Genomic DNA, 19,662 nt, shown 5'->3' with positions numbered 1-19,662 from the left:
AAAAGTTACCCAGAATAAAAGTGACTTTAACCAGGTTTCTTCAAATAAACAACAAACTTATTAGTTTATTATGAAACTAATCTTTTTACTCAAGTTACCCCAAGTCTCTTTTTCTCTCTCACCCACACACAAGAAACAAACAGCGAAATAAAAATAGAAATGGAGGAATTCGGAGACTCGGAGGGAGGAGCACTGGAGCGGTGAGTATAAATCTAGCTTACCTCGGGGATTCGCGGCCTTGTCTCCAGGGAGCAGACTTGGAGGGAGGAGCACCGGAGCGATGACCTCCGGGCACAGACTAACCAAAGCCAAAACTGAAAAAGTGATGTCACAGGAAAGCTGTGACCTGATTGGTTGGTAGGAAACCTGCACCAAATTTGAAAAAACCACTGCAAAGCTAATTAATAAATTAATTATCTAAGTAGAGTTGGCTGGGCAGGTGATGTGCTGTAGCTGTATGATGTGGGAGCTGGCAGATCCCATTGCGAGCCGCAGTGACCACATCTGCAGCAAGTGTTGGTTGCTGGAGGAACTCCGGCTCAGAATTGATGAGCTGGAGTCCGAGCTCTGGACGCTGCGGCACATCCGGGAGGGGGAAAGTTACCTGGACGCTTTGTATCAGGAGGCAGTCACACCTGGTAGATTAAGTACCTCAAGTCCGGTCAGTGGTCAGGGTCAGCAGGGTGTGACTGCAAGTGAGGCAGGTAAAGGGATCCTGTGTTCAGGAACAGAAGAGCCTCAGCTCTTGACCTTGTCCAACAGGTACAAGGTACTTGCTCCCTGTTTAATGAGGAACAGGGCTGTAGGGAGGATGAGCCAGCTGACCATGGCACCGTGGCACAGGAAGCCATTCAAGAGGGGGGAGCAAAAAGACAAATGGTAGTTGTAGGGGATTATATAATTAGGGGAATTGATAGCTTCCTTTGAAAGCAGGATCGAGAGTCCCGCATGGTATGTTGCCTGCCCGGTGCCAGGGTGAGGAACATCTCTGACCGGCTTGAAAGGATATTGGAGAGGGAGGGGGAGGATCCAGTTGTTGTGGTCCATGTCGGGACAAATAACATAGGTAAGACTAGCAAAGAGGACCTGTTTGGGGATTATCAGGAACTAGGAACTAAATTAAAGAACAGGTCCTCAAGGGTTATAATCTCTGGATTACTACCCGAGCCACGTGCAAATTGGCATAGGGACGCGAGAATAAGGGAAGTAAACACGTGGATAAAGAGTGGTGCGGGAAAGAGGGGTTCCATTTCGTGGGGCACTGGCATCAGTATTGGAACAGGAGGGATCTGTACCATTGGGATGGTCTCCACCTGAACCGATCTGGGACCAATGTTCTAGCGAAAAGGGTAAATAGGGTGGTCAATGGGATTTTAAACTAGAAAGTGGGGGGGGGTGGGGGGAGAGAGAGAGAGAGAGAGAGAGAGGGGGAGGGAAGGGTAAAACTCCAAGAAGTATGACTAATGGGAAACAAAGCAGCAGGTTAACGTGTGGGGGGGTGGATTCAACTTTATGGAAAATTATGAAAAAACTGAAATGAAAGGAGAGCCCAGGAGAGGCTATTAAAGTCCCCAGAACACAAAATAGGACAGAGTGTTTGGAAATGGCTAGGAATCTAACTTCAAGCACATCAGATAAAGGGACGACAATGAGAAAGGGGATGGGAAATACAGGACTGAAGGTGTTGTATCTGAATGCACGCAGTATACGAAATAAGGTAAATGAGCTTGTGGCGCAGATTGAAATTGGCAGGTATGATGTGGTGGGCATCACGGAGACATGGCTGCAAGGGGATCAGGACTGGGAGCTAAATATCCAAGGATATACATCCTATCGAAAAGATAGGCAGGTTGGCAGAGGGGGTGGGGTTGCTTTGTTAGTAAGAAATGAACTTAAATCGATATCAAGAAATGATGTAGGGTCAGATGATGTAGAATCTGTGTGGGTAGAGTTGAGGAACCGCAAAGGTGAAAAAACCATAATGGGAGTTATGTACAGGCCTCCGAACAGTAGTCAGGATGTGGGGCACAAGATACGCCAGGAGATAGAAAAGGTGTGTAAGAAAGGCAAGGTTACAGTGATCATGGGGGATTTCAATATGCAGGTAGACTGGGAAAATCAGGTTGGTAGTGGATCCCAAGAAAAGGAATTTGTGGAATGTCTACGAGATGGCTTTTTGGAGCAGCTTGTGGTGGAGCCCACTAGGGAACAGGCAATTCTTGATTTAGTGATGTGTAATGAGGCAGATTTGATAAGGGAGCTTAAGGTGAAGGAACCCTTAGGAGGAAGTGACCATAATATGATAGAATTTACCCTGCAATTTGAGAGGAAAAAGCTGGAATCAGATGTAACGGTATTACAGTTGAATAAAGGCAACTACAGAGGCATAAGGGAGGAGCTGGCCAGAATTGACTGGGAGATGAGCCTAACAGGAAAGACAGTGAAACAGCAATGGCAGGAGTTTCTGGGAGTAATTTGGGAGACACAGCAAAAATTCATCCCTAGGAAGAAGAAGCATACTAAAGGGAGGACGAGGCAACCATGGCTGACAAGGGAAGTCAGGGACAGCATAAAAGCTAAAGAGAAAGCGTACAATGCAGCGAAGAGCAGTGGGAAACCAGGGGATTGGGAAGCCTACAAAGACTAACGGAGGACAACTAAAAAAGAAATAAGGAGGGAGAAGATTAAATATGAGGGTAAACTAGCCAGTAATATAAAAGAAGATTGCAAGAGTTTTTTTAGATATATAAAGGGTAAGAGAGAGGCAAAAGTGGATATTGGGCCGCTGGAAAATGACACTGGAGAAGTAGTAGTGGGGAACAAAGAAATGGTGGAGGAACTGAATAGGTACTTTGCATTAGTCTTCACAGTGGAAGACACGAGTGACATCCCCAAAGTTCAAGAGAGTCGGGGGGCAGAGGTGAGTATGGTGTCCATTACCAAGGAGAAGGTGCTAGGAAAACTGAAAAGTGTGAAGGTGGATAAATCACCTGGACCAGATGGATTACACCCCAGAGTTCTGAAGGAGATAGCTGAAGAGATAGTGGAGCCGTTAGTGGTGATCTTTCAGGAATCACTGGAGTCAGGGAGGGTCCCAGAGGACTGGAAAATCGCTAATGTAACCCCCCTGTTTAAGAAGGGAGTGAGGCAAAAGATGAGAAATTACAGGCCAATTAGCTTGACCTCAGTCGTTGGTAAGATTTTAAGAGTCCATTATTAAGGATGAGATTTCAGAATACTTGGAAGTGCTTGGTAAAATAGGGCAGTCAGCATGGTTTCATCAAGGGGAGGTCATGCCTGACAAATCTGTTAGAATTCTTTGAGGAGGTAATGAGTAGTTTAGACAAAGGAGAGCCAATGGATGTTATCTACTTGGACTTCCAGAAGGCCTTTGACAAGGTGCCGCACAGGAGGCTGCTCAGTAAGATAAGAGCCCATGGTGTTAGAGGCAAGGTACAAGCATGGATAGAAGATTGGCTGTCTGGCAGGAGGCAGAGAGTGGGGATAAGGGGGTCCTTCTCAGGATGGCGGCCGGTGACTAGTGGAGTTCCGCAGGGGTCAGTGTTGGGACCACAACTTTTCACTTTATACATTAATGATCTAGATGAAGGAACTGAGGGCATCCTGGCTAAGTTTGCAGATGATACAAAGATAGGTGGAGGGACAGGTAGTATTGAGGAGGCGGGGAGGCTGCAGAAGGATTTGGACAGGTTAGGAGAATGGGCAAAGAAGTGGCAGATGGAATTCAATGTGAGGAAGTGTGAGGTCATGCACTTTGGTAGGAAGAATAGAGGCATAGACTATTTTCTGAATGGGGAGAGAATTCAGAAATCTGGAGTGCAAAGGGACTTGGGAGTCCTAGTCCAGGATTCTCTCAAGGTTAACTTGCAGGTTGAGTTGGTAGTTAGGAAGGCAAATGCAATGTTGGCATTTATTTCGAGAGGACTAGAATATAAAAGCAGGGGTGTGCTGCTGAGGCTTTATAAGGCTCTGGTCAGACCACATTTATAATATTGTGAGCAATTTTGGGCCCCGTATCTCAGGATGTTCTGGCCCTGGAGAGGGTCCAGAGGAGGTTCACGAGAACGATCCCAGGAATGAAAGGCTTAACATATGAGGAACGTTTGAGGACTCTGGGTCTATACTCGATGGAGTTTAGAAGGATGAGGGGGGATCTGATTGAAACTTACAGAATACTGAAAGGCCTGGATAGAGTGGACGTAGGGAAGATGTTTCCATTAGTAGGAGAGACTAGGACCCAAGGGCACAGCCTCAGAGTAAAGGGAAGACCTTTTAGAACAGAGATGAGGAGAAACTTTAGCCAGAGTGGTGAATCTATGGAATTCATTGCCACAGAAGGCTGTGGAGGCCAGGTCATTGAGTGTATTTAAGACCGAGATAGATAGGTTCTTGATTGGTAAGGGGATCAAAGGTTACGGGGAGAAGGCAGGAGAATGGGGTTGAGAAACTTATCAGCCATGATTGAATGGCATAGCAGACTCGATGGGCCGACTGACCTAATTTCTGATCCTATGTCTTATGGTCTAATTCAGCCAAAGGTTAAGAGTCAATGATTCAAAGGCAAAGTTGAGACGGTGGAGTTCTTGAAATGGCGTTGGGTTATACGGTTGGTCTCAGCCCTGATCTGCGAGACAATCAATGATCCTGGCATTGCTTTTCAGGTGGACTCAAGGAACACTCGCAGGTACTCTATCCAAGCACGCAGCAATTTGGGAGCAGCTTGTATTCACTTCTGGCTCTGGACTGCAAAAGGCTGTTGTCTCCCTTCTCAAGCAGTTGGTCCTTCTCAAAGCAAAACCAAAGCCCACTTTTTTTTTTAAAAAAGCACAGTTCCAGGCATGTTTTTCTTCACAGCCATAAACCCATGTGATCCCCTTTGTACACAGTTCACCCAGGTCAACTAGTTTTTTTAAAAAACTGCTTAACTACCCTTTGTAAAAGGATGCTTTTTCCAGGAATAGCAATCAGAGTCCTGCATTAACCCTTTAAGGGAGTGTCTTTTAAAACGCAAATTCTTCCAGAATGTTCTTAGTCCTTGAGGATGAACCATCTTCTGTGATTAAAGTGTTCATGATAGTAACATATGCACTATGCCACCACATTTGATTCTGATGGGTTAGTACGGTGCTGTTTTAAGTGCCACAAGTGCACTGGTGCTCACTGCAGGCAAGGAAATGTGTCTTTGATGGTACTTGGTGAAGTCAGGGAACCTCTTCCTGCAGTTAGCTTAACACGTCATCAGGAAAATGTTAGAGTCAATTATAAAGGATGTAATAGTAGAGCATTTAGAATTACATCATCTAATCAAGCAGGGTCAGCATGGCTTCATGAAGTAGAAATCATGCCTGACAAATTTATTCGATTTCTTTGAGGAGGTAACTAGCAGGATAGATAAAGGGGAGCCAGTAGATGTAATGTATTTGGATTTCCAAAAGGCATTTGAAAAAGAACCACACAAACCTAGTTAATAAGGTAAGAGCCCATTGTGTTGGGGGTAGCTTATTAACATGGATAGAGGATTGGCTAAATAATAGAAGATAGAGAGTTGGGATAAGTGGGGTATTTTCAGGATGGCAACCTGTAACTAGTGGAGTGCCACAGGGATCAGTGCTGGGGCCTCAATTATTTACAATATATATTATGACTTAAATGAGGGAAGTGAATGTACTATCTCCAAGTTTGTAGATGATACAAAAATAGGTGGGAAGGCAAGTGGTGAGGATGACACAAGGAATCTACAGAGGGATATAGGCAGGTTGAGTGGACAAAAAAGTAGCAGATGGAATATAATGTGGGAAAATGTGAGGTTATGCACTTTGGCAGGAAGAATAGAGGAGCTGAATATTATTTAAATAGAGAAAGACTGCAGAAAGCTGCAGCACAGAGGGATTTGGGCGTCCTTGTCCATGAATCCCAAAAAGCGAACATACAAGTTCAACAGGTAATAGGGAAGACAAATGGAATGTTGGCCTTTATTTCAAAGGGAATGGAGTATAAAAATAGGGAAGTCTTGCTAAATATATACAAGGCACTAGTTAGACCACACCTAGAATACTGTGGTCCCTTATCCAAGGAAAGATATACTGGCATTGGAGGCAGTCCAGAGAAGATTCACTAGGTTCATTCTGGATATGGAGTGATTTTCTTATGTACTCATTGGAGTATAGAAGAACGAGAGGCGACCTTATAGAAACATAAAAGATTCTTAGGGGGCTTGACAGGGTAGATGCTGAGTGGTTGTTTCCCCTTGTGGGAGAGTCTAGGACCAGAGGGCATAATCTCAGAGTAAGGGGTCGCCCATTTAAAACAGAGATGAGGAGGAATTTCTTCTCTGAGGGTGTTAATCTGTGGAATTCTTTACCGCAGAGGGCTGTAGAAGCTGGGTTGTTATGTATATTCAAGGCAGAGATAGACAGATTTTTAATCAGTAAGGGAATCAAGGGTTATGGATAAAAAGCAGGAAACTGGAGTTGAGGGTTATCAGGTCAGCCATGATCTCATTGAATGGCAGAGCAGGCTTGATGGGCTGAATGGCCTACTTCAGTCCTATGTCTTATGGTCTTACTGCTTTGCAATCATGGGGATGAGGGAATTGACATGGAACCAATGCCAGAGATACCTCTAGTAGGCTGTATCTCCTAATCTCTATTTATTCCAGATCATTAAAAGGTAGCTCTTTTAGTAAAGGCCTTTTGAAAAAAGGAAACAACAAAACTCTTTAAAACTTGGAAATAGTACCTTGTTCAGGTTCCATGCCGCTGTGCCACTGAACCAAATATCCATCTCCTCCATAATGTAACTGCACCGCAGGAACTCAGCAAGGTTACTTTGTCAGTGACTCCTTCCCTTGTGACCAATGTCATGGAAACACCATCACCTCCAAGTTCCTTCCAGTCACACACCACTGACTTTGCCAAATACTGTAGCTTACTGAGTCAATATCTTGGAATTCCTTACCCAATACCATTGTGTAAGTACTATCACAAGGGAGAAAGAGATTGTCAGCAAAACAATGGCAAGTTAAAAACACACACTAAAAAAAAAATCATTTGTACTGAGGAAGAGGTATGTTGCGAGTTGCAAATCACCACAAATTGCTGACTTTAAAGGAGATAGAATACTGGTCCTATCATTCACCAATGTCAGAGATGCCCATTGACTGTGGTGCACAATTATCAAATCTCACCTCCAGGAATTTTTTCATATTCTTTCCTGACATGTGTCACTGGCAGGGCCAGAATATGTTTTCATCCCCAACTCCCCTCGAGAAGGGGCTGGTAAGCTGTCTTCTTCAACCACTGCAGTCCATGTGGTGTAGGTACACCCACAGTGCAGTTATGAAGGGAGTTCCAGGATTTTGACGCAGTGACTGTGAAGAAACGACATATTTCCAAGTCAGGGTGGTGTGGGGCTTGGAGGGGAACTTGCAGCTGGTGTTCCCATGAGCCTGCTGTCCTTACCCTTCTAGGTGGTAGAGGTTGCAGGTTTCTAAAGTGCTGTCAAATGAGCATGAGTTGCTGCAGGAGATGGTACACACGCTGCCACCACTGTGCATCTGTGATGGAGGGAGTGAATGTTTATGGTGTTGGGTGGCATGCTGATCAAGCAGACTGCTTTGTCTTGGATGGTGTCAAGCTTCTTGAGTACAGTTGGAGCTGCACTCATCCAGGCAAGTGGGGAGTATTCCATTACACTCCTGACTTGTGCCTTGTAGATGGAACACAGGCTTTGAGGGAGTCAGGAGGGGAGTTACTCAGCACACAATTCCCAGCCTCTGATGGGTGCTTCAACCACAGTATTTATGTGGCTAGTCTATTTCAGTTTCTTGTCAAAGGTGACCCCCACCATCCCGGATGTTGATGGTGGCAATGCCATTGCACGCCAAGGGAAGTCAGTTAGATTCTCTCTTGTTGAAGATGGTCATTGCCTGGCCCTTGTGTGTCACAAATGCTCTATTTATCAGCCCAAAACTGATCGTCATCCAGGTCTTGCTATGATAGAGAGAAGGTCATTGATGAAGCAGCTGAAGATGGTTGGCCAAAGCCACTACCCTGAGGAACTCCTGCAGCGATGTCCTGGAGCTGAAGTGATTAACCTTCAACAACCACAACCACCTTCTTTTGTGCTAGATATGACTCGGGTGTAATGCAAAAAAAAAAACTCATGCTGAAGGGAGAGAAAAACAATGCAACTCGGTGCTCAGCAGAAGAAAACCTGCTCCAGTAAATTCAGGACTAATGAGCACAGCAATTCAAGCCCGCACCACCACCACCTCAATAAATGGAAAATAATTACAGCCTTGCCAGCACTACACGAAGCTCAAGAATAAAAATAGAATATGATTTTTAAATGTTGTTTCTTTATATTGCATTGCTTTTGGTGTGACCCATTACATTTATACATTGGATGAATTTATCAGTTAGATCACACTTATACATTCCATATATTATTTTCTAGACATTATTAGAAGCTTACAGCTGCATATATACTGGAACTGAATCACTAATGTGCTTGCTTTTTGATCTATAGCGACTGAGTATATCATTAAATGTTGCAAATTGATGAAACGATTGAAGATTTAGGATTTAATCGGATGGCCATATGCAAATAGCAGAGGGGGTGAAATCCTTCCTTTTACTTTCTCCCTGAAACCCATTCAAACAAAAAAAAAGTTATTTTTAACTCAACCTTCATAATAAAGAGGGTTACTGCATGTAAATTACAGTCAACAGGACAAACAACCATCCCAACAGTAACTGAATGGCATGATGGTATGAAGTCAAACATAACCTGGTTACATTCATTCGCTGTTAATTAACTGCAAGATCAAATTCTTATTTGGTATTACCATAGCCACTGTCTTCCGTTAAATGAGTCTCTATCATTTTACTAGTCAGCAGTTATGGATTTGAAAGTGCTTTATGGGAAGAGGAGGCCAGAAACTGTTAACAGTATGCAAATATATTCCAGACAACAGCTCCCAGCCTTGCCACACTATAAACTACACAGTCCCTATGATTAACATGCCAAACTACAGGGATATCTGATAGTTATTCTGAATCGACTAGCTTAATACCCTCACTATATAAATTAGAATCAAGGGCAGTGTTGGAACAGAATCATATTCTGCCAATCCTGCAGTCCTACTACTCATAAGGCTGTGGTTGGAACTCCATCGCCACTCTATGTTATCTCGTTAGAGTTATATAATTGTGACATCTAATATCCATATACTACAAGAAAATAAATCTGGAATTGCTTCTCTCCCTGTAATATCAATTCCCTTCACTGAGCTTGGAATACTTAAAGAAACATTTGTAAGAAATATCTCACTAGCCAGTCACCTCTCTATGTGGAACAGCTTTGCTCTTGATTTTCACTGACCAGGCTCTAGCTCTCCAAGGTTGGACTGTTTATTGATGATGGCTCAGTCATCGCGGTCATGACAACAGAACAATTTCAGCACATTTAGAATTTGTTCAGCAGTTACATGCTGAAAATGATCAAATGCAGTAGGATGTCCTACATGTAGCACTAATATTATTTCTTCAAGTGGAAGGCTCTATGGCTTAAGCTGATGCTCTATTCAATTATTGTGGAAATCCTGCCTTCCACATACAACCCACATTCACAAACACCGTTAGCTTGAACTGGGATTACGTAAGCAAATAGCAACTTGTGGGCTAGGCTAGATGTTATCAAAAACACTACCTCACTCATAACTCGTTCTATTCATGTACCACACACCTCCCCACCCATCTCCCATCTTGATATCACTCCTGTGGTAACATTTATTGAAAAGTCAATCGAGTTTAAGTTTAAAAAAAATATCTGTTTACTCATTTAATTCTTTTCCAAGGCCAAACCTTGGAAACAGAAATTAAAACATCACATTTTATTATGCTTTATCTCCTAAAGATTTGTTTACTTAGAAAGGGTGATGTTTTTGATCATGAAGCTGCCCTTAGGGAAGAGTTTAAAGAAAAAAAAATCACATACACAAAACACATGAAGTGACCAGCTGCCTTTTTACAAATAATTTGCAATTACTCAGCTCCACACTCAAAAGTGCTGAAAATCTAGCCTATGAACTGGGTGCACAGAATAGGCCATTTGCTCTGGAAAGTAGTGGTGAAGGGGGCTGCGCTGTTCCTTGCAGTATATTTACCCTACATAAGTATACAAAGAAAATTATTGCTCTGTATCAAGCAAGGATTTTGTGGATACTTTCACAGGGTTATAGGGCCTTGGTCTGAATCATGGGTTACACCACAGAACGTTCAGTGCCCTGGACTATTTGTGGTATCAGAGGATATTTAACACATTCCAAGATGCACCAATCTAGCCGCGTGTCTGTGTGCGTGTCTGCCTGCGTGCGTGTCTGCCTGCGTGCGTGTCTGCCTGCGCGCGTGTCTGCCTGCGCGCGTGTCTGCCTGCGTGTCGGGGGAAGTTACAGTCCAGCATCACTCTTGCTCCTCCTGAAATCTTCCTCATTCACCTGAAATCCAAGTGCCCGGTTATACATTTACAAAAATACAGAGACATGTTGTATATGAGGAACCTGAAGATAACTATTATGGGAGCTGGCCTTTCAAGGTCAGCTTCACATTGCATGAGCTTTGTGGCCAACTTCTATTAAAATCCATGGGCACCATTTGACATACATTCATAGGCGTGCTAATTTAAAATTTTTTTTTAAGTAGTGTAAATAAGATAAAATCAAAAATGGCAGGCAAATATTGAGCCAAAGAACTCAATTAATGAGAGTTCCTGTGGTTACTTTATTACATAGCAATTTCAGGGCCTCTCTTTTCCAATTGAACGCGTTAGACAAAGTTAGGGTGGTGCGGTGGTCAGGGGAGGGCAGGAGAATCCACAAGACCAAAGAAAATACTACTCCCCCCCAACCCTGCGCACATACAATCACATCTACAGATTGCTTGCTTAGTGGTCACAATGTCATCAAGTGAATGGGATTACTGACACTGGCTGTTTGTCACTGCTTCATCAATGGATTCCGCCACATAGTCCAAGTTGCTAGTGGTTAACCCACACATGTTGATGCGGCCACTGGCCATGAGATAGATGTGTTTCTTCTTAATCATATAATCAACCTGGGAAGCTGTAAAACAAAACACAGAAGAAAGTGAGAAAGGGTCAGGATCTGCTCATCAGCAAGTTTGCCATTAGTTCACTCCTTTGTTTCTTAAGTTAGACACTGCTAGTAAATAGTTTAATAATGGCTCAGAAATCAGCCACCCATCAGTTAACTTGGAGGTACACAACCTTCCTATTAATCTTTAAAAAAGCCAGTGGAAAAAGAACTCAAATCGAGATTCACGCCATGAATTTTCAAGAATGCCAGTGGAACTCCCCTCCCCTATCATTTGGCAGCAGATTTACTCAGTTATTTCCTTGAGTCAGAAGGTTATGACTTCAGCAAGAGTCTAGGGCCAACAATTCACTATGACAATATGGGGAGGTGCCATCCTTCGGATTAGATGATAGACTGAGTGCCCCCCCAGGGTAATATTTGAAGGGGGGAAATAATGTCGGGGGTTTTTCATGGTTGATAATGCTTTCCTCTGCTCCGGCCCATGAGATTTAGAAGATCCTGGGGTACTCCGGCTGATTTTAAGTGGCTCAGACTGGATTTGGGAAAGCCCCGGATCTGCGGGTGCTTGACCAGATCATCGAAGTTTAGGACAGTGACTTCAGTAACACAGCAGAAAGCAGGTTCCTCCCCAATCCAGGGGAATGACCAGGCCTGTGGCACCAGATGGATCATTTCCATCGAGATAAGAGTAGCCAGGATAAAACGTAACTAAAAAGACAAGGCCGAGAGAATAAAATCTCAGTTTTGTAAAACTTTGAGTGCCAGTTTTCCTGCTTAAAGTTACACATCACCACACTTTCTTCCAGAATTCTACAGATACTCTGTTTAGAAACAGAAGTGCTGAGGTTATCCAATGTGATGGAGATTCAATCTCAAGATTAAAGGCCTTCGGAAATTCCTCAGAATGAGATAACACACACACCACTAGATGGGGCTTACACTTCAATAACCTACCACAAGGACCAGTTGGCTATAGTCTGATCAGGCAACAGATTTATTTTCAGTGCTGGTAACTGGTATATTTTTCAATATTTATCCATTTTAAAATGGACCTAGTGAACTGAGAACTTTTGCTTTGAAACTTCCAGTGCTGAGGGATGCAATTAAGTACTGCTGCAAGTTTACAAAGAGGCACTTTCTGTCAAAAGGCGAAATCTTAATAAAAAGGATGGAAAAATTCTCATTAGTGGGAATGTCAGTCCAGGAACTTTTATTATTCCATACATTCAAATTTATATATTTCATGTCACTCCTTAGTGAATGTTTACTTAGTGAAAGTACTCGTGAATATAAGATTTAGTCGCTTGGTATGTTGCTTAGATGGACGAGTACGGCTGAAAAAAAAGACAAGCTCTCAAAGCCTAACGCCCTGCATTCATCAGGACAGACTCAAGAATGACAAATTTCAAAGGGAAATTTGGCATAAATTGTTGCTCCCTTTGAAATATGGCATTCTTGCATCTGTGCTGATGAGTGCAAGACTGTAAAGTAAGTTTTGGTAATAGGTCCAGGATAACAGAAAATCTTCCTTTAAAATTTCCTTTGGTTATTGGATCCATCTGGTACCTGCTCAGAATCTTTTTCACATCTTCAAAAAGCAGCAGAGCACCATAACATCAGATCTTGCTTCTGAATATCAAGAAAATTTATTGTACCAGTGAACAAGCAAATAACATTTTCTGTAAACATACTAAATGAGATCCTGCAAATGGAAATCATAATTGCTTACAATTATTTTACCTTATTCTTTTTTTCTTAACTTTACAATGGATCAGGAACTTTACACTGATCTCTTTAAAACTTCTACACTAGCTCAATGATTTTAAAAGTTGTAAATACTTAACCAGAAGTTATGGACTCAAGTTTTCATCAGCTAAATTCTAAAGAAATAACTGGCTATAAATATAACTGGTGAAATCACAGCATTGTTTGAACGCTTTCTCTTGTTATCCAGTTTTAAGAGACAACTGAAATAAAGGTTTGCAAAGTCTATGTCTAGTTTGGCTGGCAACATGAGGTTTGAATGCAGGTAGTTTTTAAAATCTCCATTAGTATTGTAACTGAATTAAAAGGATCACTACCAAGCTCAAACTAGACAAACACAGTTGGGCTTTTGGCAGAGTGTGTAGTAAATTAGACCAAACTTGACCACTGTTAGAATACCACATCATATCATCCTTGGGTCAGTAGGAGCGCTCTCATCTCGCAGTTAGAAAGTCAAGCTTCACTGCTGGAGTGGAATACATAATATTTAGACTTGTGTGCTGCATTAAGAGCTGCTGTCAAATCCAGTGAACCTGTTCAGGACTGAGTTAGATTTATACTTAATTCCTCCTGTTCCATACAGGACAATAGACAGCAAGACTGTGTCTCCATGCCCGGTCCATCGTAATCTTTTTTGCTCCAGTCCAGGTGTTGTTTCACTCTTGAAGGTCCTCTTTAAATGTACTTCTCCAGATCTTCTTTGGCTGGCCCCGTCGTCGTCTTCCTCCATCTGGTGGGAGACATTCCACTGCCACTCTGGTGGCAAAATACATGTCCTGCCAGCCTCAGTCGTCTCTCCATCATGATGTCCCGCAGGCGCTTCTGACCAGTCCTCTGTAGTACTTCTTCATTGGTGATGCTGCCTCTCCATGCGATGCCCAGGATCTTACGTAGGCAGCGCTATTCAGGTGGAACTCAAAATTCCATGATGCTCTTCAAAGAGCAGATGAGCTCCTGAGCAGCATTTATCCCTCAATCGTTTGTCTTGATGCTTAGGAGGCCACCATGCTAATGTGCAAATTGGATACTATGTTTGCCTACATAATAACAGTTGCTACCCCTCAAACATAATTCATTGGCTGGAGATTGTTGGGATATGAAAGGTGTGATGGTCCCAATAATTTACTTTTAAAAGGCAGTAATTAAATATTCTCTGAATCCTAAATCATTCAGACAGTAGGCACATTGGGTAGAGTTTCCCTCAGCCTTATGGACCAAGGAAAACACAAGTTTCAGCACTGATCTAAGTTAGTTAGCCTCAGGATCCCCAGGCACGAGAGAAATGATTAAAAGCTCCCTACAATGGATTTGTGTGTACAAGAATAGAATAAACTCAGGACAGTCTCACAATATTACACATTTCTGGGGAGGGGAACTTAAAAACAAGTCAAAACTATTACATAGAGAAGTGTAGTGGGAATACACTGCATCTTCTCTAGAGAATCCTGGAGTCTCAATCTCAGTGGTGAGGCTGATGTCAACCATTCAGTTCAAAAACTCCACTGAGCAAGAACTTGCAAACAACATAATCTGCATTTATAAAAAAGGATTTAGCAAGAGGGTCAGCAAGAGAAGAGAACAAGAATGTGAGAAAGTATTGGAAGCGAGAACATGTGTAAGAGTAATAGAGCGAAAAAGGAACAAGTGGAAGGACAGCACCAAAGAATGTGAAAGTGACAGAGTGCCATAAGCAAGGCTTTTCATTCCGGATTGTGCTCCAGGTGACATTTACTGCACATTGCATGTGGACATTTGACTGGGCAGTATAGGGCTCAGCTTTGAAACCCTATTGGTCAAATTTGCCTCACCATCTAGTGTTATAGGTGACAAACGGCCACTTGCTCAACGTGCTGGAGGAAGGCTGCATTGGGGAACCACAAGCAAAAGGCCAAAGCCACTGGTTGGTTTGCCAGAAAAAATCAGAGCATGATTCACAAAAGGTTAATTTAGAAAAAAAAATCCACCCCCATCAAAAAAATAAAGCAAAAATCCAGGAATAAGAACAAACTGACTTAGTCATACATCTCAAATTTTTGGCCCCAGTCATTAGTCTTGGGAGGAGGGGGAAAAGAGCAGGAAGAGAAAGAAACAAAAAGATTAAAATTGGATGTTGGCTCAGGAGAGAGAGAGAGAGAGAGAGCAGAAACAAAAAACGTAATAAAAAGGAGAGAGAGAGGGGCGTACACAGCCAGGCCATGGCAACCCCATAGTAAAACAATGAAAAATGGCTGAAAACAGCCTTTTGGAAACCCTGGTTACAAAAAGGGTGGAGGGGAGGTCTCCCCAGTGTCCTGTTTTAACAGATCTAACAGGTTTATTTTGGGGTTGCCAACATTTGCACAAGCTCCTTGTGATGGGAACCAGAGGCCGTGGCTCACCACCCAGCTCAATATAGAACTAGCACAATTCTCAGGGGTTGTATTTCGCAAAGCAGATGAGAGTCCTCGAGCAGATTCTTTAATACGACTCTTTATCAGATACCTGGGTCTTTTTCTAAATAGAAGGAGACACCGCCTGGCAGCCGTCAAAAGGCCCTGGTGGTATGTTATGTGTACATCTAATTGACTCCTTCAGGGCACCAAAACAGACGCTCTCAACAGACTCTCAAATTGCACAAGATCCTTTGCTAAGCCAAACAGTCTGCTTCCCATTAATAAAAGTATGATGCAGTTTCTTTCCCCTCTTCCTTGTTTTTTTTAAATATAAAGTTCTTGGGTCCTTTGTGAATCTGCAACTATCCAAAACAAAACACACAGGCAGTACAGCTGGATGGCATTACTCCTCCGAGTATTGTATGGTACAAAGACTTGCTGGACAAAGGGATGGGGATCAATTAGTGCAGTTGTTTCGTATTAAAAGGCCTGAAAGAGCTAACCCAAACTTAAGAGGATCTACGGAAAACCCAATGTAGCTGTAAATGATGTGTGCTGACCAAGGGTTCTGCCAATCCACCAACGCCTCGGTGTCTCTACGGTTTTCAGTAAGAACACTCGGAGCATTATCTGCTGCTTTTTTAAAAGAAAAAATAACTAAAATGGAAAGTTTCCTAAGTCATGAAACAATTTATATTCATGTAAAGGATTATTAATGGCTGCAAGCAGTGGAGTCAACGTGTGAACTTAAAAAAAAAACTTTTGAGTTCGTACGGTCCCCAGCAAATCTTCAGGAAGTATCAAAACATTTCAAATGGAATGAGTTACTTCTAAACTCTAACACAGCAAAATGCAGTAGCCAATTTACACACAGCAAAATTTTGCAAACAGAAAATTAGATGAATGAGCACAATCAGTTTTTGGCACTGCTACTGGGGGGAGGAATGTTGGCCAAGATGCCAAGGGAACTCTCTGCTCTGCTTTAACTAGTTTCACAGGATCTGTAAACAACCTCCTGAGCCAGAAGTAAAAGGCTGAGAATGACACAACTTAATGTCTCATCTGAGAAAACACAAAAATTCTATATGCACACTGGGGCATAAATAATTAGCAGCCACTCGATGAGAGCGAAGGCAGGAAGGTTCACATGGTAAACAAAAACAAGTCTATCAGTATCCAGGGACAGAAAGTCAAAGTTTTTTTTTATTCGTTCATGGGATGTGGGCATCGCTGGCTAGGCCAGCATTTATTGCCCATCCCTAATTGCCCTTGTTCAGAGGACAGTTAAGAATCAACCACATTGCTGTGGATCTGGAGTCACATGTAGGCCAGGCCAGGTAATGGCAGATTTCCTTCCCTAAAGGACATTAGTGAACCAGATGGGTATAGAGATACAACCTTTCGATGGGACATGTTTGAAGAAGCATTCCCGATTTTGATTCCTAGAGTGAATTCACCAATCATGCACTCCAACGGAGAGCAGAGTTATGGAGCAGGGGCTAGTGTTATGATGCTATCTCTGATCGGTGCGTATGCCCCTCATCCGACCAGTGTATCTACCCAGATATTTTAGCTGAGGGATGAGCATTCAGCTTGAAAGTGACCCATCGCTTTCTTTTTCAAAAACACCTCTATATTCATTCCTACTGCTAATGCAGAGAAGCTAAGTAGCATCACATGCTAGCAGTTTGCTGGAGGCACGTGGCAACAGAGTTTGTGGCACGTTGGTGCTATCAAGTCAGTAAATGAAGTTCTTCTCAGGGTGCTGATGGGAATTGCTCACCAGCCCTGGATGCCAATCTTGCATTTTTAAAGCAATGCGATAGCAAAGTTAGAAACCAGGATTACTAGTTCACAAGCCAACTAATTTCCTCCAAATGGAGCACAAAATCATGAAGGTTTTATTTTCGAAAAGCCAATTTAAAGCCATGCTCTCCTGACAGCTTTCCTGTTCAACACTTTCATACCCAGTGCAGCACGACATGACCCAAGGTAACTGTGCTGTGAATTTGAATCCACGTACTCAAAGGATGCCAACAGATTAAGGCCTGAATTTTCAGGTCGGCGGGCGGGTGCAATCAGCAGGCCAATTAACGGCCCAGCCAGCGTGAAAGGCGCACTGAAAGGTTCAACGCTGCTGGGGTGGGGATGGGATATGGACGAGGTTTGCTGAAAAGGGTAAAGGCCACCTGGCCAATTCACCCGTTCACCAACTGTAAGGTTGGATGGGCTACGTAAAACGACAGACAATTGCACCATTAATGGGCTTAATTGCCCTCTTAATTGCCGGTGGGCACGCTTTCGACTTTTGCGTGTACCCGACCGAAATGCCACGAGATGACGTCGGGACGTTTGCCTGTCATCATCTCGCACGATTTCACGCCCGATCAGTTCGAGCATGTGTCCATCTGGTTAATGTAAAATTCTGCCCTAAGGAATCAAATTCAGTGCTGTTGCAACTGAGATTCTTTGGTTTAAACTCAAGAATTCCAAACACTGAAATCTTTAAAGAGCTGTCTGCAAGACATCCTCTGCACCAGCTCCATTCACAACTTCTCTGAAAATGTAGAAGTGCAAACTAATCATAACAGTTGAACAGATGTTGAACATCCAAGCTTGGTTACAAGTGCCAGGCAATGACTATCTCCAGCAATAAAAAGCCCAGCAATCCCCTATCTTTTTTGACCTTCAATGATTCCCCATCAAACCTCCTGGGGTGAGTGTGTGCAGTCATCATTGAACTGGGCAAGCCACATCAACACCAGTTGCAAGAACAGGGCAGTTTTTGGAAAATCTAACAGGTGGCTCACCTCCTAATGCCTCAAAGTCTCTCCATGATCTACAAGGCTCAAGTGAGAAGTAGAATGGTATACTAGTAGGTGGCCAGGATGGATGCAGCAGCACCACCAACACTGAGGTCAGAACATTTCACTGGACCCAATATTCAAATCCTTCAATGATGTACTAAGGCTGAAGTACACACTATCTACAGGATGCAGTTCAGCAACTCAAACTTACTCTGACAGCACTGTGCCACAACCTTTACAGTCAAAAACAACACAGAACACCATCAACGGTAAATTCCATTCAAAGGAATACCCCCCTCCTGATGAGCAAATCACTTCTTGTGTCACAACCTTGGAATTCCCTACCTAACACCATTGAACGGCCACAATCACCATAAGATCTGCATAAGTTCAAAGGGGAGGATCACCAGCACCTATTCAAGGCAACTAAATGCACCACAAGGCAATTTAACCATCCTCCCTTGAACATTACAATCGTTGAGTACCCCAGCACCTGGAGATTACCACTGACACAACCATATTAATACTGTGGCTATAAAAATGTCAGAGGTTGGGAATTCTGCAGGAACTCATCTCCTGACTCCCAAAGTCTGTCCACTATCTACAAGGCACAAATCAGGAGTGCGATGGAATACTCTGCACTTGCCTGGATGAGTGCAGCTCCAATAACACTCAAGAAGCTCAACACCATCCAGGACAAAACAGCTCACTCGTTTGACACCCCCATCCACCACTGTGAATTTTCAGTTCCTCCATCACTGGCGCACACAGCAGCAGTGTGCACCCAGTCTATGAAACGTGGTGCAGCAACTCTCTAAGCCTCCTTCAACAGCACCTTCGAAACCTGCAACCTCTACCATTTAGAAGGACAAGGGCAGCAGACCCATGGGAATGCCACTACCCCTCCAAGCCACACACCATCCTGAATTGGAACTATATCATTGTTCCTTCACGATCGCTGGACCCTAAACCTGGAACTCCCTCCCTAACAGCACTGTGGGTATACCTACACCAGATGGACTGCAGCGGTTCAAGAAGGCAGCTCACCACCACCTTCTCAAAGGCAATTAGGGATGGACAATAATTACTGCCTTGCCAGCAACTCTTACATCCCAGGAAATAATTTTTTAAAGCCTCACCCATATCCCAAGGACAACTAAAACAAACAAAAAAAAATTACATACTCCTGAAAAAAATTGGACTGGTAGGATGTTCAGAGATTCACCATCTCAATCACATGGTGTCAACCTGGTACATCAACAGAATTGCACAGAGCACCAGCCCAGGAACAGATAGAATTGTAGAATATGATTTTTTTATTGCTGTGGGAAAGGCTGCTCGAGTGGTGGGTAAGAGGGAAAACACCAGCCACAAGAGCACTTACATTCTGTTAACTCTGCTGACTACTGCAGTGCCTGAACCACTACACAGAACATCACATAGATATACTGGCTTTTTTTTTGAGTGGTGGAAATGGGGAGAGGAGGGCACGTTCCATCTCCAAAGTACTATCTGTTGACAGCAGCTGTAAAAACGTCCAGTCCACATGATCTACACTGTCCCTTCCTCCAGGCCAAATAAC

The 19,662-nt window shown here is 43.2% G+C and overlaps 1 protein-coding gene across 1 annotated transcript in view; it reads right to left on the bottom strand.

Moving 5' to 3' along the window:
• Positions 1–8,360: 8,360 nt before the first annotated feature.
• The window catches only part of got1 (glutamic-oxaloacetic transaminase 1, soluble), a 54,227-nt gene continuing 42,925 nt past the window's right edge, over positions 8,361–19,662 (bottom strand). The window contains exon 9 of the mRNA XM_078565107.1: positions 8,361–11,143. Coding sequence (XP_078421233.1) covers positions 10,998–11,143 — 146 coding nt within the window. The 3' untranslated portion in view covers positions 8,361–10,997. The remainder of the gene's footprint in view (positions 11,144–19,662) is intronic.

Source organism: Cetorhinus maximus, chromosome 20, assembly GCF_964194155.1.
Source record: "Cetorhinus maximus chromosome 20, sCetMax3.hap1.1, whole genome shotgun sequence".
NCBI lineage: Eukaryota > Metazoa > Chordata > Chondrichthyes > Lamniformes > Cetorhinidae > Cetorhinus > Cetorhinus maximus.
This window is presented reverse-complemented; position numbering and strand designations above follow the sequence as displayed.